This window comes from Eschscholzia californica, unplaced genomic scaffold (genome assembly GCF_041429995.1).
Source record: "Eschscholzia californica isolate CP2 unplaced genomic scaffold, dmEscCali1.0.p SCAF_4, whole genome shotgun sequence".
NCBI lineage: Eukaryota > Viridiplantae > Streptophyta > Magnoliopsida > Ranunculales > Papaveraceae > Eschscholzia > Eschscholzia californica.
In genome coordinates, this window is record NW_028238461.1 from 48,963,002 (window position 1) to 48,989,207 (window position 26,206).

The 26,206-nt window shown below is 36.8% G+C and overlaps 3 protein-coding genes and 1 long non-coding RNA gene across 6 annotated transcripts; 2 read left to right on the forward strand and 2 right to left on the reverse strand.

Annotated features, from left to right (window-relative positions):
- Nucleotides 1-1,643: 1,643 nt before the first annotated feature.
- Nucleotides 1,644-9,936, forward strand: LOC147545582 (DNA-binding protein). Its single transcript, XM_086638378.1, has 15 exons — nucleotides 1,644-2,112; nucleotides 2,279-2,383; nucleotides 2,520-2,588; nucleotides 2,963-3,052; nucleotides 3,156-3,239; nucleotides 3,707-3,871; nucleotides 4,409-4,596; nucleotides 5,412-5,484; nucleotides 6,121-6,174; nucleotides 7,494-7,751; nucleotides 7,938-8,144; nucleotides 8,258-8,361; nucleotides 8,932-9,076; nucleotides 9,171-9,305; nucleotides 9,427-9,936. The coding sequence occupies exons 1-15, from the start codon at nucleotides 2,020-2,022 to the stop codon at nucleotides 9,598-9,600; spliced, it is 1,944 nt and encodes a 647-aa protein (XP_086494504.1). The 5' UTR covers nucleotides 1,644-2,019; the 3' UTR covers nucleotides 9,601-9,936.
- Nucleotides 9,937-10,260: 324 nt separating this feature from the next.
- On the reverse strand, nucleotides 10,261-11,365 carry LOC147545583 (Integrase-type DNA-binding superfamily protein). The gene has a single exon (XM_086638379.1). The coding sequence runs from the start codon at nucleotides 11,292-11,294 to the stop codon at nucleotides 10,458-10,460; it is 837 nt and encodes a 278-aa protein (XP_086494505.1). The 5' UTR covers nucleotides 11,295-11,365; the 3' UTR covers nucleotides 10,261-10,457.
- A 1,496-nt stretch (nucleotides 11,366-12,861) lies between these two features.
- On the reverse strand, nucleotides 12,862-20,286 carry EMB2738 (GTP-binding family protein). Of its 2 annotated transcripts, none has more exons than XR_015224056.1 (12): nucleotides 19,703-20,269; nucleotides 19,549-19,619; nucleotides 19,138-19,221; nucleotides 18,700-18,993; nucleotides 18,341-18,480; nucleotides 17,499-17,586; nucleotides 17,148-17,330; nucleotides 16,280-16,441; nucleotides 14,833-15,026; nucleotides 14,036-14,236; nucleotides 13,629-13,791; nucleotides 12,862-13,287 (listed from the first exon to the last, which is right to left on the reverse strand). XR_015224056.1 is itself a non-coding variant. In XM_086637735.1 (12 exons), the coding sequence occupies exons 1-12, from the start codon at nucleotides 20,145-20,147 to the stop codon at nucleotides 13,184-13,186; spliced, it is 2,079 nt and encodes a 692-aa protein (XP_086493861.1). In that variant the 5' UTR covers nucleotides 20,148-20,286; the 3' UTR covers nucleotides 12,862-13,183. The 2 variants fall into 2 exon arrangements, 1 of the variants encoding a protein (XP_086493861.1); XM_086637735.1 differs by having other exon boundaries at nucleotides 14,036-14,186; nucleotides 19,703-20,286.
- Nucleotides 20,287-21,536: 1,250 nt separating this feature from the next.
- On the forward strand, nucleotides 21,537-24,587 carry LOC147545585 (uncharacterized). Of its 2 annotated transcripts, none has more exons than XR_015223947.1 (4): nucleotides 21,537-21,643; nucleotides 21,755-21,830; nucleotides 22,816-22,902; nucleotides 24,327-24,587. It is a non-coding gene; the product is annotated as an uncharacterized LOC147545585 (long non-coding RNA). The 2 variants fall into 2 exon arrangements; XR_015223948.1 differs by having other exon boundaries at nucleotides 21,541-21,643; nucleotides 22,816-24,144.
- The last annotated feature ends 1,619 nt before the right edge of the window (nucleotides 24,588-26,206 follow it).

The following is a 26,206-nucleotide window of genomic DNA, read 5'->3' on the forward strand; positions in this document are numbered from 1 at the left end:
AATATAAATGTTATTTAAGGATGCAACATTACAATACTCATACAAAAATCTATACTTATAAACATAATTACGATGAGTTTCTTCTTTTGCGACCAGAATTATCGTTATCGTCGTTTTTACATACAGACGTTAGTAGATGTTGAATCCGCTATTATTTGTTTTGTTGTAAACAATTACAAATAACTATTGTGTTTTACAAAAAATTAGTGACCAAATAAATGCCATTAAACAAATAGCTAGCCTAAAGGCTATGAGAAAAAGCCTTAAAAGAGACTATGAACATAAACCCTCAAGGACAATCAAGAACCACCTTCATTAGATACATATACACTAATAAATGCACTAGACAAATCTAGATGGTTACAGTCTTACCTAGGACTTTTATGTCTCTCTGTTTTAAGGTGGATGTTACGGGAAATACGAGTTTGGTCGTGGGAAATACAGAATTCAAATGCAAAAATGTAAATGGTGGGGAAATTTTGTTTAAGTCGGACAATTTAAAGTTGCTTCTAACCCCTCTTCTCCACCAGCACCAGTCCCTTCGACCACCACCACCATCATTGTCACCATCTCTCTCTTTCTCTCAAAAGCTCCTACTTTTCGCTCTCTCTTTTTTTTCTTCTTTTAATACCTTTCATTGAAGCATCAAATCAAAGCATCAGGTGTGAAGCTTCCATCGAAGCTAGAGAGAGGGAGTCTTAGAAAGACAGAAAAATGATGATGATGGTGATAATGGTGGGCGGGGGTGGTGGTAGTGGTGCCCAGAGTGGTTAGAAGCAACCCTTTCAATTTTTGATTCGAACAAAAAAATTCTTAAAAAATTTTCCACTCAAATTCCAATATTCCCTGCAACTAAACGCGCATACCACTCAATTTTACCTATCTATTAGAGACAAATCAATTAAATAAGCAAGCAAGGTCGCACCTTTGAGCATCGTGAATAGAATCTCCGGAATAAAAACTTTTGTCAGTTAGATTGGACCTAGGAGAAAATTTTGTTTTGAGCCCAACCATCGGCTGGTTTATGTTTTACCCCTTCATTTTCATCTCCCACATCTTACCACCACCAACTCCGACCACCACCAACCAACACCGCCATTTTCTATCTCTCCCTTTGTCCCTCTCTCTCTCTATTCATATGAAGGGTAGAGTTCTGTCTCTTTGTCGGGGTTTTGATAGAAAGAAAGGTAGGGAGAGGGAGAGAACGAGAGAAGAAGAGAGAGAGAGAGACATGGGGAGAGAGAGAGAAAAATATGGCGGTGAGTGGTGCCCGAAAATGGTAATAGTGAAGCAGGGCCAATCCTGGGCCTAGACGAACCAGGCGGTCGCCTAAGGCCTCTAAATTTAGATAGCCTCCAATTTATTTAACATTCATATATAGAAAATATTAATATATGTATTGTTTTTATGCACATAAATATTAAATTTAGTTGGGTAGCAGGTCAGCAGAGTAGGTGGTCAGAGAATTTAAGGTCTAAAGTTCGACTCCTTTGAGATACATTATTTTTTTCTTTTTAATTAAAACGGACACCGTACTAATGTGTAGTAGTTGCTTAGTGAAACCAATTAAAGTTAAAGGATTAAACACACCCCAATTCATAAAAGTGTAAAGGACAAAATCATAACAAAGGCGAACCACAATTAAAGACAGAGCTGGTATTGTAGTGAAGTTGAGGTGAAGATGAAAGTTAAAGGGGCAAAATTCAATTAAGAAAATTTTTGGTCTAAAAATCAGGGACACTAAAATTAGGATGCCCCAAAGCCATGGGCTTAAGGCAAACAAACACACTGGGCTATTGTGAAAGATCCGTCACCCAACGCGGATGAGGCAGCAAAACCCGATATCACGCCTCTGAATTAACCCTTCCTTCCTGCCTGTTCGGGGTCGGAGATAACACACATATTTCCGACGACGCAAACGCAGTGAGAACTGAGAAGACGACCAAAACCCTTCTTACCCCTACAAAATTTCACTTCTCTCTGCCGGAGTATAGAAGCAGTAGCAGCAAATCTTTAATCATGGAGAGAGGCAAGAGTAGTATCAGCAAAACCCCTGCAATTTCTCTGCAACAATTTGTTTCTATCATGGCTCCCTTAATCGACATCGAAAAGGTCATCTCACTTTCTGTTTCTTCAGAAGTTAATTTATATAGGCGAGTAGATTATTATCTTTTCTAATCACTTAATTAAGAACAAAATTCTTGGAAATTGAATGCTTTAATCAAATATTGATTAATGTTGCTCAAATGAATGAAATTTTTGATGAAATTCTTAATAGGAAGCTGAGATAGCTGCATCTATAAGTTCAAGCTCTTCACGAAACCTTGAAACTTCTCAAAAGAGAGGATCAGTTCTTCTTAATCTCAAGTGTGTTGATGTTCAGGTCTCTTTCTTTCTCTCTACTTAAGTTTTGTTTCTTATTCTTTTACTCTTAACATTTTGTTTAAATCAATCAAATAACTATATGTTTTTTTTTAATGTTCTGATAGTTTGCTACCTTTTCCCCAATCTTAAATTAGACAGGACTAATGGGGAAGACCCTTATCGAGTTTCAGTCTACTAAAGGAGATGTTCTTCCTGCTCACAAGGTATCTTATCATACCCTTATTGCCTTTGTAATGCTTACCAATTAGTTTTATTAGATAAACTGAACTCTGTATGTTAGTTGAATTAAAAGTGTATATTGCTATGTCCAGTGCATTGCGGCACCACAGTTTCCAATTATATCTATCTTAACGGGCCAACGATTTTGTGTTTTTTCATTAACCCGCTTACTGTGCATATGTTTTTTCCTTAATTTGTTTTGAACCTCGAACAGTGAATGTAGTATTCTCACTATTGCTTTGTTTATTTACTTTGGTTCGTGTAATTTTTCGGATTCACTTTTCTTTCTTCTTGCCTTTTGAGTCCCATTATGTTTCGTAACTGATATCAAATTGGTTCTTGTTTCGCGTTGTTGTAGTTCGGAAATCATGATGTGGTTGTTCTAAAACCTAACAAGGCTGACATAGGGGCCCCCAATCTTGGACAGGGTGTTGTTTACCGTCTAAAGGTAGGAAAACAAGGACAGATTATTGAATCACATTGTTTTTCGTTTGTTTTCAGCATTGAAGAACTTCTCTCATTACTCTCACTCCCCTTTCGACTTTGAACAGGATTCTTCAATTACTGTTGCTTTTGACGACATCCCAGAAGAGGGTTTGAACACTCCTCTTCGTCTGGAAAAAGTTGCAAATGAGGTGCAGTTTTTGTGATCATTTTTTTAATATTTTCGAGTTCCTTACTACCCTGTCATTCTGGCCCCAGGAATGCACTTTAGATTCTAGAATAATGATAATGCTAGTGTCCACCTTTTTTTTTTGAATTGTTAAGCGTGTCTAGAACCCTTGACCTCTAGGATGGAAGACTATACCTCTTACCACTCCAACCAAGAGTTGTTGACAGTGTTCACTTTTTACTTTCCACCATTATCTATTGCTGATGATAATTTGAATTGTCTTCCAACTAATTCAAATAAAGATGGTACCGTTTGTGAATCTTGGGTGGCTGCCGCAAGTTCCTAAATTTGGATATGTATTTGAACCTGTTCCTCGTATACCTAAGTAATTCCTTAATTTGATCTCGAGATACTGCATAGAAGTTAATTAACCTATTATTTGATTTTCTGTTGACTTAAGAGCTCCTAAGGTATCAATTGCTTATGCAGGTAACTTACCGTAGGATGAAGGATGCTTTAATACAACTGAGCAAAGGTGTGTACAAGGGACCTGCTGCTGACCTAGTTCCTGTATTATTTGGAGAGAAACCACCGACAATGTCGAAGAAGGATATTTCATTTACCCCATTTAACTCCAATCTCGACCACTCTCAGGTTTCTAAGAAGTTTACCTTTTTCAGCTGTCTTTATACAGTGGATTTCCTATCTGCTATTTACAGAAAAATTAAGATAATTTTGTATTTCGCTCAAAGTAAATGCAAAATACTCGTGATATTCTATACTTTTCCTTGCTTGTGCTACTGTCCAAGAGTCCGAGTTTGCATTCCCCGAGATCATAATGGTAGATTCTTGACACGGTCTAAGACACTAAGCGTGTGTATTAGCTGCATTAACATCCTAAGGTTATGCTGCCGGGTGTATGTAAGCCGTGTTGTATTAAGCATGGAAAAAAAGAAGAGTGGCCGAGTGGGTAATATGCTACTTCCTTTCTATTATCTAATGTTGCCATCGGATTGGTCTTCTAGTCATTCTAAATGTCCTTACCATACCCAGCATCAGAAGAGGTGATTAGTCGCACAATTTATTTATCCTAGTACAAATAATATACGAATTCGTAGGTAATTTCAATTATTCAACGGCTTTTTCTTTATTTTTTTTCTCTACGGTAATTATTATTTTTTTGTTGTCTAGAAAGATGCCATTTCGAAGGCCCTTTCTTCCAAAAATGTATTTTTGCTTCATGGACCTCCCGGAACCGGAAAAACGACAACTGTGGTGGAAATCATTTTACAAGAAGTGAAGCGTGGATCAAAGATCCTTGCATGTGCTGCTTCTAATATTGCCGTTGACAACATTGTTGAGCGACTTGTTCCTCATAGGTATGGTGGCCTTAATTATTCATAAGTCTATATTGTTTCTTGTTAACTAGTCACAGTTTAACTTAAAAGCTGAGACTTTCATTTTCTTTTGGATAATATTTTTATTTCTCGTTAGTTAGATTATTTTGGTGTTTTTCTTTCTCTTTCATTCTATTAACCTCCATAATAACAAAAATGCGAAATCATATTAGCTATTTTTTTTTTTGAAACTTAGATTGAATATATTAAAGAATAAAACTATTTACAAAGTGGAAAGGGGCTGTGTAAGTGATGTTTCAAGACATCCAAGCCTCCCAATTGACTACTACTTCTAAGTAGGATACATTTTTGAATTTGTCAATTCTCCTAATCCAAGAGTAGATTACACCCTTTATATCCTCAATATCCACATCCGAATTTAGATTCTTGTCCTTGAAGATTTTGTTATTCCTATCATACCATAAGCTCCATATAAAAAATCATATTAGCTATCGAAAATGGAAGCTGGTCTGTTTCTGTCAAAAGAAAGCACACTTACCAAAACTATCCACACGGGGTTCAACCTGCTTCACACATCACCAATTTAGTTGTTTATTGCTTTCTATGTCAGCTGTAGCTAGTTAATCCCTTGGCTTTGGTCTTACGTTCCTGGATAATTTCCATTTTGTGATTAGACCCAGCTACATTCATAGAATTCAAGTACTAGTTTAGTCTTTCTCCATATTATTTTAGTACATATTTATTTGCTTCCAGCCTCTTTATTCAGTTCTAACTTCTGATACAATACCATCAAGGTGTAGGTCTGATATTTTTGTACTTTTGTGTCATTATTTTAGAGTGAAATTGGTGAGAGTTGGCCATCCTGCACGTTTGCTACCCCAAGTATTGGAGAGTGCACTGGACGCGCAGGTACAAGTACCTTCTTCCTTTTTCCATGAATGAGAACATATTTGTAGGAAGGAACGATCTTTTGGAATAAATCATATTACTGTGCTAGAGATATTTGTAGTTGATTTTCTCCCATATGTCTCTCATTTACATGTAATCATGGCTAAAGACATAAAAAGACCAGCTTGCATGATTCTGAGTATGCAGTTTTACTTAAAAAAACATGAGGTTTGCTTTTTTTTTCTTTTTTTTTTCTTTTTCTCTGCATGCTTGAGTAGCAAATTGATACAATCAGTCTCTTTAATCTATTTTTTTTCTTCTTTTTCTGTTCGCGCAACTCGACTTTTGACAGTTTAACTGTGTACATCAGTACATGGTATGACCACTCCGAATTAGTTCTCTCCCAAGAAAATGGATTAAGATGCCTCTTGAATTAGAGGGAAATTGTTTTACTTATTCATTTCCTGTAAGGACTTTCAGGGGCGCTCTCCGTTTCTATCTTGAGTTGTTTCAATAATTCCTGTCTTCTCATTTCCCACATCTAAGCTTTGTTTTTGGATGGTGAATGCTCCTATCGTATTAATTTGGCTCATCCCTTTGGTATGCCTACTTTTAGCTTTCGATCTTCTGTTTATAGTTCTTTTGGTTTCTAATTAGGTTTTGCGGGGAGATAATAGTGGCCTTGCAAATGACATTCGCAAAGAAATGAAGGTAAGGACATGAAAGAACATCCGTAATTGGTTATGCGTGGTATGATCTTCTGAAGCCAAATATTTTGTGCACAAGGAGGCTGATCTGAAAATGTACTTTTCTACGGGTGCAGTATTTGCAGTCACTCAGTCTCATTTAATATTAAAATCTTTCAGTTTGTTGATACTTCTTCCCCTCGTAGAAATGACGCGGAAGAAGTAGTAAGCAGTGAGCCTAGGAAATGTACGTTGACTGGCTCGAGATATAATTGCAAATTGAAATAAATCTGTTGCTGAGTTGATATAGCTTAAGTGATGGTTAATATGATCGATAGTAATTTACGATCAGGTCTTATTCTGAGCGTTAGTTTAATCTAGGTACAATGTGATTTTCAGTAGCGCTTGGTTGTTAGACCATACACAGTTTGATGTAAATTTGTAAACCTAGGAAAGCTTTGAATGGGTAACTAAGAAGAACTAGAATATCTATCTAAAAAGCGACATAGAAAAGTGAAAGGAACTGGTTTTGTAGCTTCTGAAGTCTGAACTACCCTAGACAATCGTAAAGAAGCTGATCTTTGCGGGTTTCATTATCTTTCAGATACAAGGGTCTCTGCCTTTTTCAGTAAGCAGATGTCGTTGTACTGCCTCTCTCGATTAAGTGATGAAATCTGGAATCCCAGAGTTGATAGCTGGTACTTGATTTGAGGAGGCAACTCTCCTACATGATTAATCTTGCTTATCAGCTTACCTATTGTACACAGCCTTCCCGAACTCGTTAAGAATTTCTCTGTGAAAATGCTACGAATTAGAGTGCGATAAACAAAATAATTTTTAGCCTAAGTTAAAAAAATAATCAATAGAGATTTTTTTAGAGTTATCCAAAATAGAGATGTTTCTAGAGTCTGGACAATAGTAAGTCCTAATAAACTCAATCTTTCAGTGTAGCCTACGACACCGAAGTGCAAATTTGAGGGGACATGTGTTCCCCCGAAGACAACAATAATAAGTCAACTTACCAATTGCCATTTTAGCCTTGTAAAGCAGAATGAGGCTAACATGGCTCTGTTATAGGATTTATAGCTCTATAAGTGCTTAGAGCTCATCGAGGGTGTTGCTGGTCTACTTTGCAATAATCAATTTAGTATGTAATAACAATGGAAATGATATCCAATGCCTGGAAAGATAAATATTAATAGGTAAGAGAAGCAAAAGCTGTTAAGACTAAAGAGGACAGGAGCAACTCTGTACATGTTATAGGATGAGGTTAACTGGAAACAAAAATCATGTGAATCTAATCCCCTTTTTCCTTCTCATTTATGTTATTGACACATTTTACAGGTTCTAAATGGAAAGCTATTAAAAACAAAAGATAGAAATACAAGGAGGGACATCAGGAAAGAGCTCAAGACTCTTTCCAAGGAGGAACGTAAACGGCAGCAATTAGCTGTCACGGATGTAATAAAAAATGCCGATGTGGTACTGACAACTTTGACTGGTGCAGTCACTCGCAAGCTTGAGAGCACATCATTTGATTTGGTGATAATTGACGAGGCTGCTCAGGCACTCGAGATAGCGTGCTGGATAGCTTTGCTAAAGGTAAGATCTATCTCTTCTATTGCTCTCGGAAATATGTATTTTGTAAACGGAAAGATAGCCCACCCACTTTTTCCTTTCGAAAGTTTTTTGTTTTCCATTCAGCTTTATGTGAACATTGGAAATGGATAATTCAGACTCATAACTGTAATGAGTCACATTCACGCTATGCATGTCTGAACATTTCAGGGTACAAGATGTTTACTTGCAGGGGACCATCTTCAACTTCCCCCAACCATACAAAGTGTTGAAGCTGAGAGGAAAGGCCTAGGAAGAACTCTTTTTGAACGCCTCGCAAGCCTGTATGGAGATGATGCGATGTCCATGCTCACTGTTCAGTACCGTATGCACCAACTTATCATGGACTGGTCATCAAAAGAATTGTATGAGAGTAAGGCAAGTTCAGCCGCTTACTGACTCATATTTTTTGAAAAGTTTTCTGTTAGAAAGTCTATGGATAGTTGCTGTACTCCGTTTTCTGCTTTATGAGGTAGACCTGTTCCTTACAGATCAAAGCTCATTCCAGTGTTGCTGGACATACACTTTATGATCTCGAAGATGTTAAGAAATCATCTTCAACAGAATCAAGCCTTCTTCTCGTCGACACCGCTGGGTATGTAGTTTGCTTATTGCTATTCAAACATCAATGTCGTAGTGGCCAAGTATTTGAAATTGCATTGTAAGTTGTTGCATTACAATAGTGCTTTTTGTATCACTAGCAGAGATGTGTATTAAAGGGTCAGGAAATAGTTATCGACTTAAATGCTAGATTACTACTTTAATAAATTTATTACACTTTTAGAAGTGTCTGCCTGCTATTTTGCATACAAAACTCTGATCTTCTTTCCTACCTCTGTTGTCACATGACTAACTTTTGATATAATGCGGTATCAACTCACCATGGAGATATACATTTATATGATTGGGGACTACACATTCTTGAATCTAATTAAATCTGAAATCAATTTGAAGGAAATAAGCTATAAGTTCTAATTGTACTCTTGACCCACTTCCAGAAACATCAAATATAGGTGATTTAAATCCCTGGTCGTTAACCCTCCACTCTTTTATGTGGACTTGTAATCCATTATTTAAATCATGTTCCGAACATGAGCTGGAATCGTTCCAATTTATGTACGTCTAAATGGGAAGTTTTATATGATCTCTACCTGAACGACTTCAGGTGTGACATGGAAGAAAAAAAGGATGAAGAAGATAGCACAATGAATGAGGGCGAGGCGGATGTTGCTATAGCCCATGCAAAGAGACTTATCGAGAGTGGGGTCCGCTCATCTGATATTGGAATTATTACCCCTTATGCTGCACAGGTTAATGCCATATCCTTGATTACCAGAATATTAGTAATTGTTCTCCCAGTCATATGAAGAATACTTATTAGGTAATGCAACATGGTGTTTTTAGGTTGTCTTGCTGAAGATGAATAGAAGCAAAGATGATAAACTAAAGGAGTTGGAGATATCTACAGTTGATGGCTTCCAAGGTCGAGAAAAAGAAGCCATTATTATTTCCATGGTCCGATCAAACACAAAGCAAGAGGTACTTTCTCATCAGGATTTTTTTTATCAAATTATTAATTTCTTCACTCTAGAGGCAATTAGGTATTCCTTTATCAGCATAACACAACATAATCATATTCTGTTTCAACTTGAACTTTTAGGTGGGATTTTTGAGTGATAGGAGGAGAATGAATGTGGCCGTGACACGTGCAAGACGACAATGTTGTCTTATCTGTGATACAGAAACTGTTAGTAGTGACAGTTTCTTGAAGAGATTGGTGGAGTATTTTGAGGAGCATGGTGAATATTTGAGTGCTTCCGAGTATGGAGGATAACCAGCCGTGGTCAATAGGCCAAACCCAAATCAAAATTATACTATCAAGAAGGCTAGACGCTTCTCCATTATCCTGTTGTTCGACTGCTTGGCTCCTTGCGGTGTCTCGTTCATCACAGAAGTCGCTTATGTTTGACAGTCAACAATTTGTAAAGGCCTTCCATATGGATCTTTGGTCGATCTCGAAATTTGTAATGGACTAGTAATGTCGGCATTGTTATGAATAGACAAAATACATTAGTAGATTATCTCCTTAGATATGGAGGATGAAGAATTCAGGAAATTGAATTGTGACAATCATTTTGATTCGTGGTATTTATATATCATTAGTTTGACATTGACATTTTCTTGAGAAGATATAATTTGGTGCTCGTTACTTTTCTTTTGTTAATTGTACTCCTGAACTTTTGTGGTAGGTAATAATTTTCATGTTGTTTAATACCAAGTTTAAGACTTTAAGTTTCAATAATTTCTCATTCGTTTGATGACTAATGCGTTGATTTTGTTTTGAGCATCTATATGTAGGTTCTTGATCGAGTGGTTAGGGTTGGCCGTTCAACAGCAAGCCAACAGGTACTCCTTACTCTCGTACTGCCAAAAGTAACTTAACTTAGAACAACTAAACCTCAATAAAAACTACATCTATAACTCATTCTTTCTTGTAACTAAAGCAGAACATATATTTCCTACAAATCTAAACTACCCTCTTACATGATACCTAAAGCTTAATCGACTCACTTTTTCTAAGTTGCAGCTAATCTCTACTCAACTAAAGTAACTTATAAGTAGCTTCTGTTTTTTCCCCCAATCCTACAGAACTCAAGCGGATTCCTGTGATATACCAAAATTAGCCGAAATTTAGAAATCCCATATGTCTGGGAAGGTAAAATTATCATATGTATCATCAACCTGAAAATGAGTTGCTTCTGGTATGTGGTTATACTCGAGTTTTTGCAAATCAATTAGTGTATCCCAGTCAAAATGCTCATGAGAAGTCACTAATTCGTCTTCTATAGAAGGTTTTGAAACTGGAGAACTTTCAAATGTATCATTACAGTTTGATGGATTCTCTTTTAGTATACCCAGTTGCTGAAGAAATTCATGCAGATCAATCTGAGGCTTCTCTTCATAATTCTCTGACATTGTTTTGGTCGTTAACTCCATATCTTCCTCGTTAATTACTGAATTTTTTATTGGAGTTTTATCATCTAATACTGTCAGGGTTTCAGATTTTGGAACATGAGATGATGAAGATGAAGATCGTTTTAGGGTGTTATTTTTCTTGAGTTCCTGAAGTCTTTGATGAATGACATGAACATTAGGTTGAGCATTTAAATTGAGTAAACTGCAAGACGGAAACATCGACATAAAGTTCTTGGACGGAAACCATTTGAACTTTTGAGGTTTATTCAAAATATTGAAGCTTGATTGAAGATGTGGTAAATTAAGATAAGCTTCAGGACCGTATAATCTTTTAGCAGCTTCGTCATAAGCCATTGCAGCTTCTTCAGCAGTAGAGAAAGAACCTAACCAAAGCCTAGTTCTCTTTTTTGGCTCTCTAATTTCAGCAACCCATTTACCCCAAGTTCTTTGTCTAACTCCTCGATATTTGCAGGAAGCATTCAGAGGACCACCTTTTCCTCTGGTTGAACCTTTCTTCCATGGCTTCAATGGAGGTATTCTACAATTATCCATCTTGGGTTTTGCTGGGATAAGAAACTGAAGAATCTTAGGAAGGGATAGTTAGTGAGAGAGTAGAGTTGAGAGATGGTATGGGGAATTTGTAGTGAAAGAGTTACAGCTTGGTTTAAATGAAGTCACGTTTGGAGGAAGTTTTGAAGCTCATGTGACCGTTGGTAAAATTGATGGTTTAATTTTTCAAAGTAGGGATGTAAGTAGTAGTTATTATGGTCTTTCTTGCTTGAAGTCTATTGAGCTCAAATCTAACTTGCCCACAACCCTAAGTTGATGCTGACGTGTGTCATATCTTAACCAATACTTGAGCTTTTTTCACAGAGAGGATTTGATTAGTTAGTGCACAAGAGGCTTCCATTATGGATTCAAGACAATCACTTAGAACTCTACTATGCCTCAGTCACAATGTGGGTTCAATGTCAAACTCTAAATAAGATTCTTGTAAGTCAATTTATGTGTGTAATACTTTATGTTACCTCTATATTGGAACCCGATCATAAAACAACTTACCTCATCATCTTTAGACTTTTCTAAACTAGAAATTTGTAAATTCGAAGAGAAGAATCTAACTGAAAAAAAAAATGTGAAGCAACTAAAATATACATGAATTTCATATTTAAGTTTACTAAGGGGGAAATTTAGCGGAAAGTAGGTTTGTCATTTTTCTAGTAAACTAGGATTTATTGGGATTTAGGTTTGCAAAACTTCATGTATACTACGTAACTCAGTAAGTTGGCTCTGGGTCAACTTGCATGAATTGACATAGTTTTGCATAGAGAACAAAGCCTAAAATGAATATTGTCGTGTCCGTTTTGGGAGAATGGAGAGCCTTTCTTTCCAAAAATAGGAAGTCAAATAAAAGACCTTTGAAAGAACACTCATATTCTTTAATATTGACTCAATCAAGTATGTACCCTTAAATCTGCCTAGTTAAAGAGAGTGTAAAAAAAAAGTTAAAATGGAAACCAACTACTTGGAATGATCTCTATCTCCATCCTCGGATTCTCTACTTTTTGTCCAATTCACATGTGTTTATGTAGAGAGAGAGAGAGAGAGAGAGAAAGATGTAGTAGTAGAAGAGAGTGGAATTCAAAGTGTGTAATAAATTGAGAAAGATGACGAGTACACTACCACCTCACTAACATTTTTAGTTTTCACGAGCTCTTTTTATTCACATGTTATCTTCCCCCATTCACAAGAACTTGTTTAATCTCTATCTATGCTTCTACTTTGTCCCATATCCCAAATTCTCTCCCTCTCTCTCTCTCTCTCTCTCTCTCTCTCTCTCTCTCTCTCTAGATATCTCTTGACATAACTATGTGAATCTTTCACATGATTTTTGACATTAGACAAATACAGTTTTAGAATAATAAAATTCTATGTGAATCCTAAGAAAAAACCGAACAATGCAACCTCAAATAGCCATATGCTATGATACGACATCAAATTTAATCCTATCACTATATAATGTTGGCGTGCCCTGACCCTCTCTTTTGCCCTGATCCGCTTTTGGCCCCAGACAACCTCTATACTACGAAGATCGGATAACAATTTTACAACAAGGAAATAGATCAAACCTAATATTTTCTCATTTACTTAACATGTTTTTGTACATAATGGCACAATTACAACTCAAAATTCACCCTTTAAGAGGTAAGTTAACTACTGATAGTAACGACTTACTCGCACCTGTATTACATTTATGAAAACAATTAACAACTTTCTCTTCTTTTACTCATTGCTTTTGATCATCAAAACTTCCACACTGTTAGCTCATCGGTCTACGCCATCTTGGTTTCAGAACAACCCATAAATTTTCTCTCAGAATGGAAGTTCTTTGTACCTCGTAGACCATGAATGAAGATCATTTGATTTTTTTAACGTCCACCCTAGGTACTCGAGATTGTAGCTTTTCCGTTAATTTCTGTTGCTATCGCCAATTTTCTATCTCGCTGCAATTGAGGTACTAGGTTGTTTGTTACAGCAGCCCTCCCTGGAAATGAAACACGTTTGGTTGTCAAAAGTAGCAAAATAAATCCACCTTCTACTTTTGTTTACAAAATAGTCGCGTAAATACACCCCTAGAACTACTTTGAAGCTCGGGTTCATTTATGATTTCTTGAGAGACAGATGTGTCTAACAAGGCAATATCTGACCACTAAGAATCAGGAGAGTCGACCCTATTCTTCTAATCATGTACTCTTGGTATATTATAGACGAATTATTGTTTAGTTATTTACTTGTTTTTAAGACGACTTCTTTTCCGTTTTGCCTCACCAATAAAGAGAAGTGAAAAGTGTATACTTATGTTATAAGGGGGTTGTGTTGACTGACCTTCTTTTTCCATTTTTCTTCTACTACGCCATAAAAGCCGGATTGGTGTTCCAGAGAACCCTGCATCTGATCGCAGTTGTTTTTCCATGTAACGTCGATACGTCTCTGGGAAAAGCTTTGCATCATTAACAAAGAAAACAAAAGTCGGGGGTCGAATAGCTGCCTGCACGGAGAAATCGTTACTCTCACCATTAAACAGCGAAAGTAAGAAAGATGTGTAGCTCTAGTCCAGCATGAAAAAATGTAATATAGATCTTTTTCCTTTTTCTTAAAATATATAAAAAGTTGCTGATTTCATATATCTATATATATATAAAATTATGTATTTTAGAAGGAAAAAAATAAATAATCTCTACATAGTCATAACCCGCGTTGAGATATTGTATAGTGTTATTTACTGGCCATACCTGAGTAGTGTAGTAAATGCGTCCTCTTTTGCCACCTCTGGTCCTTGGAGGTGATTTAAAAGCTAGAGCTTCTTGAACAACTTGATTCAGAATAGAAGTACCTAGTCTTCTTGACCTCTCTTTCTCCACTGCGCTAGCAGCTACAATGACCCTATATCCAATTTAATAATATGAGCTACAAAATACTGCTGTTTTATCATCCTGTAATGGAGTGTTAGCAAGGCTTAGTTACACCAGATCATTTCAGTGAGAAGTATATTTTACACTTACAAAATTTTAACTATCATATCGAATATCGTAAAACATTTTTCATCGTGCATTGTGCAAACACTAGTTCGCATGCAAACCTTAGCTTATTCTTTTTTCCCATTTCTTCGACAATCTCTTTACCAGTTTTCTCCATAGTATGAGAAATTGCAATATATATGAACATGAGAACTATAATTGGTCAAGTATCTGAAGTTGCGAATTCAGAGAGTGAATAAGTAGTAATTAACATCGAGTAGAACAAATGCAACATATTTACGGGAACAAATAACAATTTCAGCATAAAGCCTTGACGGCATCCTCGTCGTATAGGTAGGAAAAGATACTACTGATAAGAAAACTATTTCTCACCCAAGCAAAAGGAGATAAAAGTTCAATTCAATAAGTACTGCAATTTGAGTGGCTTGCCTATGAGGAACAGTTCAGCTATAGAGTTCTTATAATAATAAGGATTCTCGTGAAGAGATACTCACTAAAACCGTAAACCTTTGTGATGGGACAAAGAAAAGAAAGAATAAGTTTGAACATACTTTTCAACACTATGAGAAATCATTGCAGTTGAATAGACAATTGGTGCCCAATCCAGAATTCGAAGCTTTTCTCTGACATCTTGCTCATAGTATGTTGCTGTCTTCTGATCTTTGTTTGGTATGGTGTCCCATTTGTTTACAACAATTACACATCCTTTTCCTTCCCTCTCAACTCTTTCAGCAATCTTGGCATCCTAAGAAGATGAAGAAAGATAGTATAACATATATTAGAACAAACTTCATAAGAGACAACAAGATAAGTCCTGGTACAACAAAAGTTGAAGACAACCAAAGATTCAAGTTGACTTCTGTGATGATGCATCTTCGACAATAAAGGATACGGGACCACTTAAACTATTGGTCTTCTGAAGGATTTTCAGAGAAAATCTCTAGATTCATTAATCGCTGCATAGCAATAACCAAGGACATACATTGTGGAATAATAAGCGGTATATATCATTCTTGGAAATTTTAGTTTGGGAAGGGTACATGTAAGTTTGGTAGCTTATCAGAGGCTATCTCTCCATGAAAACAACATATAATTCATTTGTGGATAAGTCATGCTTCTACAAAATCTTATAATACATAAAAAATTTCATGTGCACTTTAAGCTTTAGGCATGAAATTTTAGGTTCTCAAGAGTCAAGAGTCAGTATGTATGTTTACCTAAAAACCATAATGACATGCCTAGCATATAAATGGTGTTATGCTACACTTCTATCAGTGAAAATGCAATCTGGACGAGACTTAAGAAATCAATAATACATGAAATAATCGAAGTTCCTGGAAACTAATAAACTTAATTACAAATTACAGAATCATAGAACCTAAGAAATAAACATTGGGAGCATTAAGGACTACTGTATTAAACAATTCATAAGAAACACTCTAGCACTTGAACACTTTAACCTAACTTTTTGGATCCTACTCAAATTATGTTCAGCACTTCTGTCTAAGCAGTAATGATATCATTTGTTCATGCATTCCACTCCAATGGTGTCTCATAACCTCCACCTATATCCCTCTTCGCCACTCCATCCTCTTTTTGAATGATTTCACCAATACAATTTGCACCTGGTCATTGTTTCTTACGAGTAGCCTATGAATGTTCAAAGAATTTCAGTTCAACTTTTCTTTTAGTATTACAAGCTATACGTGGATCCTTAAGATGTTGACTACTGATTTTGAATTGCTAACTCTTGCCAATCATCCCACATTCTATTCATGCACATATTGTTTCTTGGCTATCAACGTTTGACATGGCCAGTCCACTATCACCATTTGACTCATCACTTCTTACGAGTTAGGATGGTAACTAATACCAAAAATGGTCTCCATTTAATTGCCACTACATGCTGATTTATTGTATTATTGGTCTTGTTCTCTACACATATTTCCTTAAACATGACAATCTGCAAGAAAAATAGATTGGAATTTGTGAAAGTACCTGCTCTGTAATACATGCAAGAGCCTCAACAACAAGAGCTACAACATCTGAACGACGAACAGCACGGAACGCCCGATTAACCGACAATGCCTCGGTTGTGCTACCAGTTGAAGCTACCACTGCCCTTCTTCTAATTCCAGCAGTATCAATAAGCCGGAACTCCTGCAAAAACAGCAATTTGAATAAAGATTCTTAACTACAAAAGACAATGAACATCCAAAATTTACCAGTGTGAAGTGTTGTGACAGTCTCCTTTTATTTATTGCACAGCAATTGGAACTGTATTCCTGAACTAATTTAAACGTTTTATTGTTTTACCTGATCCTAACTCTTGATTATAATGTCCTTGAGCATTAATTTAACCACTCATGTCATTTATTTATCTGGCCCATGGTAAGAGCAAACCATTTTGGTTTCCAAAAATATTGCTCATTTATTGTTTCAAATCAACACAGACGTCTTCGTAGTTGTACTACTACTGACTAAAGAGTTGGTAAAAATGAGATCTAACCTTAATTATAATGTCCCTAGGATATTTATTGCATTCCTCTACATCCTTACCATAAATGTATAATTTGTTCAACTCATACATTTCTTAAGCCTTGGCAGGTTAGGTAGCATCTAGTGATCAACGTTTAGCAAATAAAGCACGAGTCACATATACAAATTTTGGAAACACTCGAGATCTTTCACCCCGAGTGTCTTAGCCTCTAACTCTCATGATTGAAGGCTCTTGTGAATGTGCTATACCTACTTTTTTCCTCACAATCTAATCATTAGTACCCGTTAAATCATAAAAATTAAAAGAAATAAAAACAGCAGTGAATATTTTGGATTAAGAGGAGGCAATAGTTTGAAATATGCAAACCTGCCCATCTGGTCCAGTAAATGAAGTATCAATTGCATCACGAGTAGTTCCACTGATGGGGCTCACAACTGTTCTGTCCTCTCCAACTAGTGCATTCAGAATGCTACTTTTACCAACATTTGGTCTACCAACTATAGCAATAGCAGGAACATACTTTTCTGGTACCGTGGTATTCTCTGAACCCTGCACATGAACATATTAAGAGAAATGCTCAACGTGACCAAGAGTCAGTAGTATACTTTGTAGAAACGTCTGAGGAGATTAACCTTGGATTTCATTGCCAAAAAGTGAGAAACTGAGGGAGTAAAGTTCGGTAAAAACTAAAATCATATAATACCAAGAATCTAGTACCTCAACTGTTTTCAGCTCTGAACAAACAAGATCAAGAAGCTCTCCAGTCCCAGTGCCAGTAACAGCAGATATGGGCAGAGGAGAAAATCTGATTGATTTATCAAAGAGGATATCAAGATCACAAATAATGGGGAAACTGAAAAAGTAACAGACAGCTTCTCTGTTTAACCTTAAATCAGATTAACCCGTAGCATTTTATCATTTTCTTCCATGATCAACCTATGAAACTTGTGAAGCAACATCCTCCAATTTTCAGTTACAAGGACTACGTTTAGGAAGTGTTTCAGATTCATTTACTTTACCTCAAGTACTATATTAGGTTTACTATACCTTACAGCTTCGAATTTAAAGTAGTTCTGCTATTCGTTTTTTTTTTTTTGAAAATTTGAATGAATATATTGAAGAAAGAACCAAACTATACACAGAAAAAGAAGAGGCTGAAAACTTGGGGAACTTGTTACACCATCCAACCATCCCAGTTAACAACCGTATCAAGAAAAGAAACATCCTAGATCAGGCGAAAACAGTTTCTGCTATTCATTTGTATATCTGGGACACATAAAGTTGCCAACAAAGTAGACACTGGTTTTAGTCTAACTTAGCAAGGATATGATATGGCTTTGTATGTTACCTTTTTCCAAATTTTAATCAAGTAATGATTCAATATTTCTTTAAATATGAACTTTAAAATAGAAAACTATCACCCCATAAATATTACTAATCTTAATCTGCGACCATATTCATCTTATATGAAAACAAATACGATGCAACTCTAAGTAAATGCTCGTCTGGGAAATATCATTCAGATAGTATATTGAAGCAGTTTGTAAGTAATATCTTACCCGAGGGACCAAAACTCTGATGCTTGCATAACTCCTTTCTTCGGAGACTCACACTTGTTGACAGCGAGAACAATAGTCTTGTTCGAATAGTGTTTACGTAGCCAGTCTGCTATTTCCACATCTGCTGCCGTTAGTCCTGCCTGTTCAGTATTCATCGTATCACTGTACTGGTCAATAATCTTTCAGTAACCATAATAAGAAATGGACCTCGGTAGCCCTACTTAAGCATAAAAGCTTGTAAGACGTGGTTACGACACAATTTTGATACCCATAAGCTCATAAAAGGCAACTAGTTGTTAGCTAAAAAATAAAATAAATAATAGAAACCCGTGCGCACAACTTAATCAGTCAACCAGTACCTGGCCATCAACAAGGAATATCAAAACGGAAGCTTCTTCTACAGCAACAGTAGCTTGCTTCTCTATCATTGAAGGCATCCTAGCAACAGCAGCCTCCCTGGAAGCAAGGGGAATACCATCCATCCCGACAGTTGTTGTAATAGCTAAATCTTCCATAACACTTGCCTGTGATTTGGAAACAGTGATAACACCTCCAGTGTCTACCACCATGAACTCACAATCTCCCCAAAAGGATCGACCATACAAACGGTCTCTAGTAACACCAGGTTCGTCTACCACTATTGCTCTATTTCCCTGCAAATTTAATCATTGTTAGACTACCTATCTGTCGCTGGACAATTTATATTAGAAAAGAAGTTCAACCAGAAGAAAGGGATAAATAAATCTGAAAAGATAAACTATAACTATGATAAAACAACTAAAGAGTACAGAAAATACCCCCACGAGGCGATTGAATAATGCGGATTTACCAACATTTGGCCTTCCAACAATTGTAACTCTTGGGAGAAGACGATCGGGGATCTGCAAAATGGAATACGAAGATGCATTCATTCACTGTCAAACGTCAACCATATTTGTTCAGATTCCTAGGTGAAGTTACAAGAGGACACCATGTTGCATCTCGTAAAGAAATATTTATTTTCGGTGCAGTTTAATATTGTTACAAACTATTCATGGTACATTTAGCAGACACGAAATATATTTCGACCTTATACTATCATCCATCACCACATCAACAGTTGTAATTTCAGATACCCCTTTTTCAAATATATTGTCGAACTTACTGACTAAATATCAGAACAAAAAACATGGATTATGCAATATTTTGGACCAAAAATAGATTCTTACTAGCTCTCTACTTGAAGTTCTTTGCCTCTTCTGCTTTCGACCTATTTTCCTTCGATCAATTGTCTCATCATCTGAAAGCATCAAGAGAGTAAATTCAGCTTAGGAACAGGAACCAGAGGTATGCTATTTTATAGAAGAACTTAAGAAGACGTACCAATGGTTAATTCACGAGTTAAGGAAAAAGAATACTCTCTGGCAGCATCTCTTGCTTCTCTCTCTAGCTCTTCGATATCAAATGAATCGTCACTATCTTCTTCTTCAGTTTCCTCACCGTCGGTGTAAACAGATTCTACTACTTCATCATCATCATCATCAATAAGTGGTTCATCTTCTAGGTCAGAAGTCTCACCATTTAGCGAACGAGAAGCAAATTGGAACCGTAAGTTATGGCGAAAGTTCAAGCTTGATTTTTCGATAGAGAGAAGACGATTAGAGGAAGATTTGGAGGAGGAGAAGAGGTTCTCAGGAGATGGAATTTTGTGGAAGATTGGAAGTGGAAGGAAACATGCGGATGAGTTGACATTAGAAACCCTAGATGAGATGATTGAAGAGAGAGGAGGAAATTTGTGGTAAGAGAATAACTCTAGAGATGATGACATTTTTGTGAGAGGGAAAAAAAAAGAAAAGGAGAGAAGAAATTTGGCCGTTGGCGCTCTTCTTCCTCTTCCTTATTTCGTTATCTTCTTTCAGACTGAAAACAAGACTAATGCTATTTTGCGCCACACGCGTATTGGACACATGTCATTTTTTAGGGGCCATTAGTTTTTAATCTCAGCCGTTAGAAAATGGAGGGTTTAGATTTAAAAATCCCTGAAAATTTGGCCAAAACTCCCTAAAAACTTTGGCCTTTGGTTAAAAAAGATTGGACAATTTTTTATGGGCTTCAGCTCCCTGTGGCATTTTTGTAAATTATCTAATATAGGGAAAAGACAAAACTGACCTTATTGCAAACTAGTTTGCAAACCAGTTTGCAAACCAATTTGCAAAGCAGTGCAAACTAGTTTGCAAGGCAAACCAGATTGCAAACTAGTGCAAACCAGTTTGCAAATCAGTTTGCAAAGCTTTGCAAGGCAAACCAGATTGCAAACCAGATTGCAAACCAGTTTGCAAATCAGTTTGCAAATCAGTTTGCAAAGCTCTGCAAGGCAAACCAGATTGCAAACCAATTTGCAAAGTAGTGCAAACCAGTTTGCAAATCAGTTTGCAAACTAGTTTGCAAAGCTTCGCAAAATCAAACCCTAACAAAATAAGTAACTAAGAAGTAAGATTATATAAAATGTGAGGGTTTTTGGAAAATCTGAGGGTGTTTCTAAAATTTTCCTTTATACAAAGGTCAATTCAGGTATACAAAATTAAGGGATTTTTAGAATTGTCCTTCAAGCCTATTTCCAAACTTTTCATGGTGCCTAGAAGGAAAAAAAGATAACTTGTCTTTTTGACAAAAAAAAACAAAAAATTGGGTCTCCAGCCCAATTTCCTGGCTAGTAAAACCCCTAAATATAGGCTCTCTAAAGTTGTGGTCTTCGGTGGGCAACTCCGGTGGTTGGTTCTAGAAGATGAGTGACTGATGATGATTATGCTATTCCCCTAATTAATCAAATCTAGGGTTTTATAGTTTTACTAAATTTTCTCTCAATACTTATTTAACGTATATATATAATTGAATCAGGTGGTGGTGGTGGTGGTGGTGGTGATGGTGGGGATGATTTCTAGAAGATGGTTCATTACTAGGATGAGAGCTGGTGGTGTTGCTTTTTGTAACGTCCCGTGCTTTCGATTCAGAAAATATAAGACTAAGGTTAGACGAGGGGCCATTTGAAGTTTAGAGAAAGTTAGGACAAGGACTAAATAAACAACTGGTGCAGAATTTAGGATGTTTTCTGCGACCAGGAAATATTTAGGGGCTGCTTTGCAAGTTTATAGAAATTGAGGGACTAAACTGTAAATTCGATTGGATAAGAGAGAAACCAAAAAATCAGATTTTCTTTCTCTCTTTCAAACCGACTGAAATTAGGGCTTAAGCTCAAGGGAAGAAATTGATTAAGATTGAGAGTTTGGGTGAATTTTAAAGAGAAATTTTGAGTTCAATCAAGAAGTAAGTGTTGTTCTTCAGCTTTTTTTGTTTAGGTTTTTGATGGAAACTTAATTTTCTCTCTCTATGATTGATTAATTGAGTTCTAATGGAAGTTTTCTTTACTACTTGAAGAACTTGGTGAATTGAGGAGGAATTGGAAGAGAATAATCAAGAGAAAGCTATTGAAATCGATTTTATTGGAATCAAGGTAAGGAATTTTGATCTCTATGGTTTTATAATGACTCTTTAAGGGTTGTTGTACCTTTATGTGTGATTCTATGATGTTAGTTAACTTAAAGAGTTATGAAGTTATGTATGAAGAATCAAGTGGATGAATAGGTCAAGACTTGATGAAAAACAGTAGGTTTAAGAACAAAACTGCTACTGTTTTTGGGTGTTTAGACAGTCCTAAAGGCTTCGGAAGAATTTCGAGTCTTCATAGATATTATAGCTCGTCTCGTTCCGATTCCAGAAACATATTATAATGATTATTCGGAGTTCGGATGAGGATGATATGATGGTTAGAGTATGCAGCATACGAGCAGTAAAACTGATGCACTGCTGCGTATCTTTTACGTTTTTCCGGTATGTTTTAGTCGTAATTAGGAGAAGACACCTGAGAATGAAACGCTAGGAGTGAAGTTAAATTTCCGAAAACTTAAGAATCAGTTGAATCGGATTAAGGACTAAAGAGTATTGTTTGTTTGAGTGCGCAGTGCGCAATTAAGACTACTTTGTGTGTTTATGCATTTTGGATACGGTTCATTCGGATTTTAGCAAAGAGAACCGATAGAACATGTTAAGGGCATAAATATACTTTAAGCGATATATGATTCAACTTAATTGAGTATGACAACGAAAGTTTTTAAATGGTCGAAAGTACTCGGTATAGTCGATTTCGTTACAAGGAACAACTTCGGAATAGTTTGGTTTATAACGGAACCTAATATAGGTTGGATTTGTATATTAAGGGTGTGAATAAGATATTCGTGTTGTCAGAGTGAAGGTGACTCTTGTGACCTCGGAATCACATAATAGACTTTATGGAATCGTCCAATGGTTTAGGACGCAAGCTAAGTAATGAATGTTATATCGTTTATGGGTTCTTCAGATATATTGTCTTCTTAGTTTGCAAGATCTCCTCAGACAGTTTTCTGACTGTCAATTGACCGTCTTGTTCCTTGTACTTTCAGCAGGAAGCGAATACTACGTAGAAGAGAGACCCGAGGAGTCCGAATCTCAGGTGGACGACAACGAACCGGATGTGTACTACATCTGAGGTAGGATCCTATGAATCTTACTTGGAGCACGGGTATTCCCCGTTTCACCATTATATATATAGTCATTTTCTTCTCTTTATGGTTCTCTAGTTCAATTTATGATATGATATGGTATGATATGAATGTGGTGGTGTGCTACATGTTATGGATGTATTTCTTTTCAAAACAAATTGGTTTTTCTGAAAAATAATCACATGGAGGCGGAATCGCTTGATCTGTGTGATCGTTTTGTGTGAATTGTAAACACGTGGTGGCGGAATCGCTTGAGCTGCGTGTATAACATGGTGGCGGAATCGCCTGGACTGTGTTACGTGTAATGATTGTTTGACGCCGGGCATTGGTTGGTCCCCTTGTTTATTTTTCTGTTATGGATTAGCCATGAATTCATGTCAAGGGTTACACTCGGTGCATGCGCAGCCGTTTGGTAACGACCATTCCAGTTTACCCAGAATGGGGTCCGAGAGAGATTGGGAGTTGGGGTATTCCGACCCTTGGAGTGATTAGGGGACTGACCAGTGCCATGTTTGTTTATTTATTCTGCTAAGCCACTGGTGTTTGTGGTTTGAATTATGTATGATATGTGATTGATACTTACAACATTTTCATCGAAATGAAATAGGGTGCTTACCCGAGTTTTCGTAATAAGAAAATACTTAATCCCTAAAAGTGGAAACTTGTAAAAGCTTGACTTTAAACAGGGTTTACCCTACCTTGAGATGCGAGAACGCTCTTCTCCTTTGGTGGATGTTACCTGTTAGGAGAGCTCTGTTCTTGTAGCTTTGGGAGTCACTCAGATCATTTAATATTATTAAATGTTCATGCATATGTTTGGGTATTCTTCGAATGGTTAATGAGTTACCTTGCGAGGGAGCGTCAGATCTGGCCGGAGGTAGGACGCGCCTCAAGACGAGATAATTGTATCGCCGTGGGTATATGGCTCTACTTCACGACGATACTCTTATAGTCGTCTGGGTAAGTCATGACATATTCTAAGCGTATCATTGTTTGGGTGAGATTTACTATTCGATGCGTATTGAGATCACAAGCCAGCCCGATGGGCGATGATGACGAAGGGAGAGTTACGGAAGCTCTTACCGGGGTATTACGTGGATCCATGTGTACACTGCAGTAGTCAACTGTTCGATAAGGCGCCGCCTGCCTACGTACTAACAAAGGCCTAACGGTTCTTCCTAGCCGAATAGTAGGTGACCCCGACTGAGGGCGTATTCAGTCATGATCTTGGTAAGCTAGAAGAATTATCTTGCTGTATTGCCTTGCTTGATGTGCATAATATCTATTTGTACTATTGTATCACCTAAACTATTGTTTTATTAAAAGGTTGATGTGTGGTGCGGGTAGGATGTCTAGGTATCCTACTGAGCTAACTTTCGAGTTATCTCACTCCTTCATTTGTTTTTGTTCAGGTACTATAGTTCCAGATCGATCTAATCTTGCTTGTGAGCAACTGGTGATGTGAGATCGATTTGTTTTTGTATATTTTGAAGTTATGTATATTATCAGAACAAAGAATATATATGTATCACTGTAGTATATAGTAGGTGCGAGATGTTTGGGGTTTGTAGTTTGTTTTGTCGTGATATGAGTTTATGTGCATGTATATATGTATGGTTTGGCAGGTTTTACAGGTTTTATAGACTCAATTTACAGAGGAAACTCTGCCGAAATTTAGTCTCGTCTTTTTGACTTTTAGTTCGTTTTCAAAAACTATGATTTCTTATTAGATTTCCGCTGCTTCATTTTATTTGTTTGATAACAGAGATAAGTGTGTTGGCTTTGGTTTATTTTAGAAACTCTGTTTAAGCGAGACTGAGACTTAGTTTCTTTTATAAACTGCCGGGCAAACCGTGTCTCGGAACACGGGGCGTCACACTTTTAATCTCCCCATCATTAAAAGAAAGAAATCTAAACATGGGAAGCGGCCAAACAAGAAGACTAAGAAGAAGGTTAGTACTAGTAGTTATAATGGGGATGACGGCCTAAAGAATACTAACAGAGGACAAGGTATTACTACTACTAATACTATAACATCACCACCAAATTATCCTCCTTTTAGTAGTTGTAATGATGATGATGATTGGTTAGTGTTTGAGATACTAAATAGACTTCCAGTGAAGTCCCTTACTCGTTTCAAGAGTGTGTGTAAAAGATGGTGTTACTTAATCCAAAAAGATCAACAATTCATTGATTTGCATCTCACCCGTTCCAGAACACGCCTCCCCTCTCGTCTATTAATCGTCGTTCCTCTACCACGCACACAGGCACAAGAACAAGCCCGAAAAAGGGTACGAGGTACCTTATTCTTCGAGAATTGGCCATTTAAGGAGTTCCACATTACAGCTGACCTCTTGTTTGAAGAAGACAATACAAAACTGAAACTAGTGGTTGACACAGTTTGGGAGGTTGACTCGTCATCTTACAATGTCATTTCAAAACCTGTAAACGGCTTAATCTGCCTCATTCAGTCATACAGAAATAATGTTGTTCGTATACGCAATATCAGTACTGGAGAAGTATCACCTTGGTTTCAATTATCCTCGATACTCGTGGGAGAAGAACGTGTCACTTTTCCAAACCTTTATGCATTTGGTTTTGATCCTGCAACTAATGAACACAAATTGGTATGTGTCTTGACCATATCGTCAAATTGGGTTGATTCTGATTCTTCTCCTGTCTCTTCTCCTGTCTGTGGCGTTTTGACCACTGGGCGCCAGTGTGATAATAGATGGAGAAGGATCAAAGAGGTTCCACCAAATCGATTGAATGATGATTATGTTTATGTGAATGGTGTTATTTACTGGTCCAATCTTTCTCTTGATCTTTGGGCGTCGAGAAGTGGTTACCGTCCTGTATACTTGGTGGCATTTGATGTAGGAAATGAGAAGTTTAGAACAATCACAATTCCTGATTTCATCCTTAATCACCCTCGGGTTCTCGAAAAATATTTGAACTTCAAAGATATTGCTCAGTTATTTGATGTGGATGGGAACTTAGCTATGGTAGTTAAAGTGAACAATTGTATGTTCAACATGTATATATACGAAAATGATGATTACAAGGACAAGGATGATAAGATCAATGGAACGTCTACTACTTCTTCTCTTAAGAGCGGAGGATGGAATGAAGTAAGTTGTTTCAAATTGCCTTTCTATAACGGGAAGTGTCCTAGTGTCAAGTTTCATACTTTCATAGGATCAGAAGACAAGATTCTCGTAACATCATCTATATGGGGTCTGGAGACGGAGAAATGTTTGTCTATTTATTGTTACAATTGGAAGAAGGATAC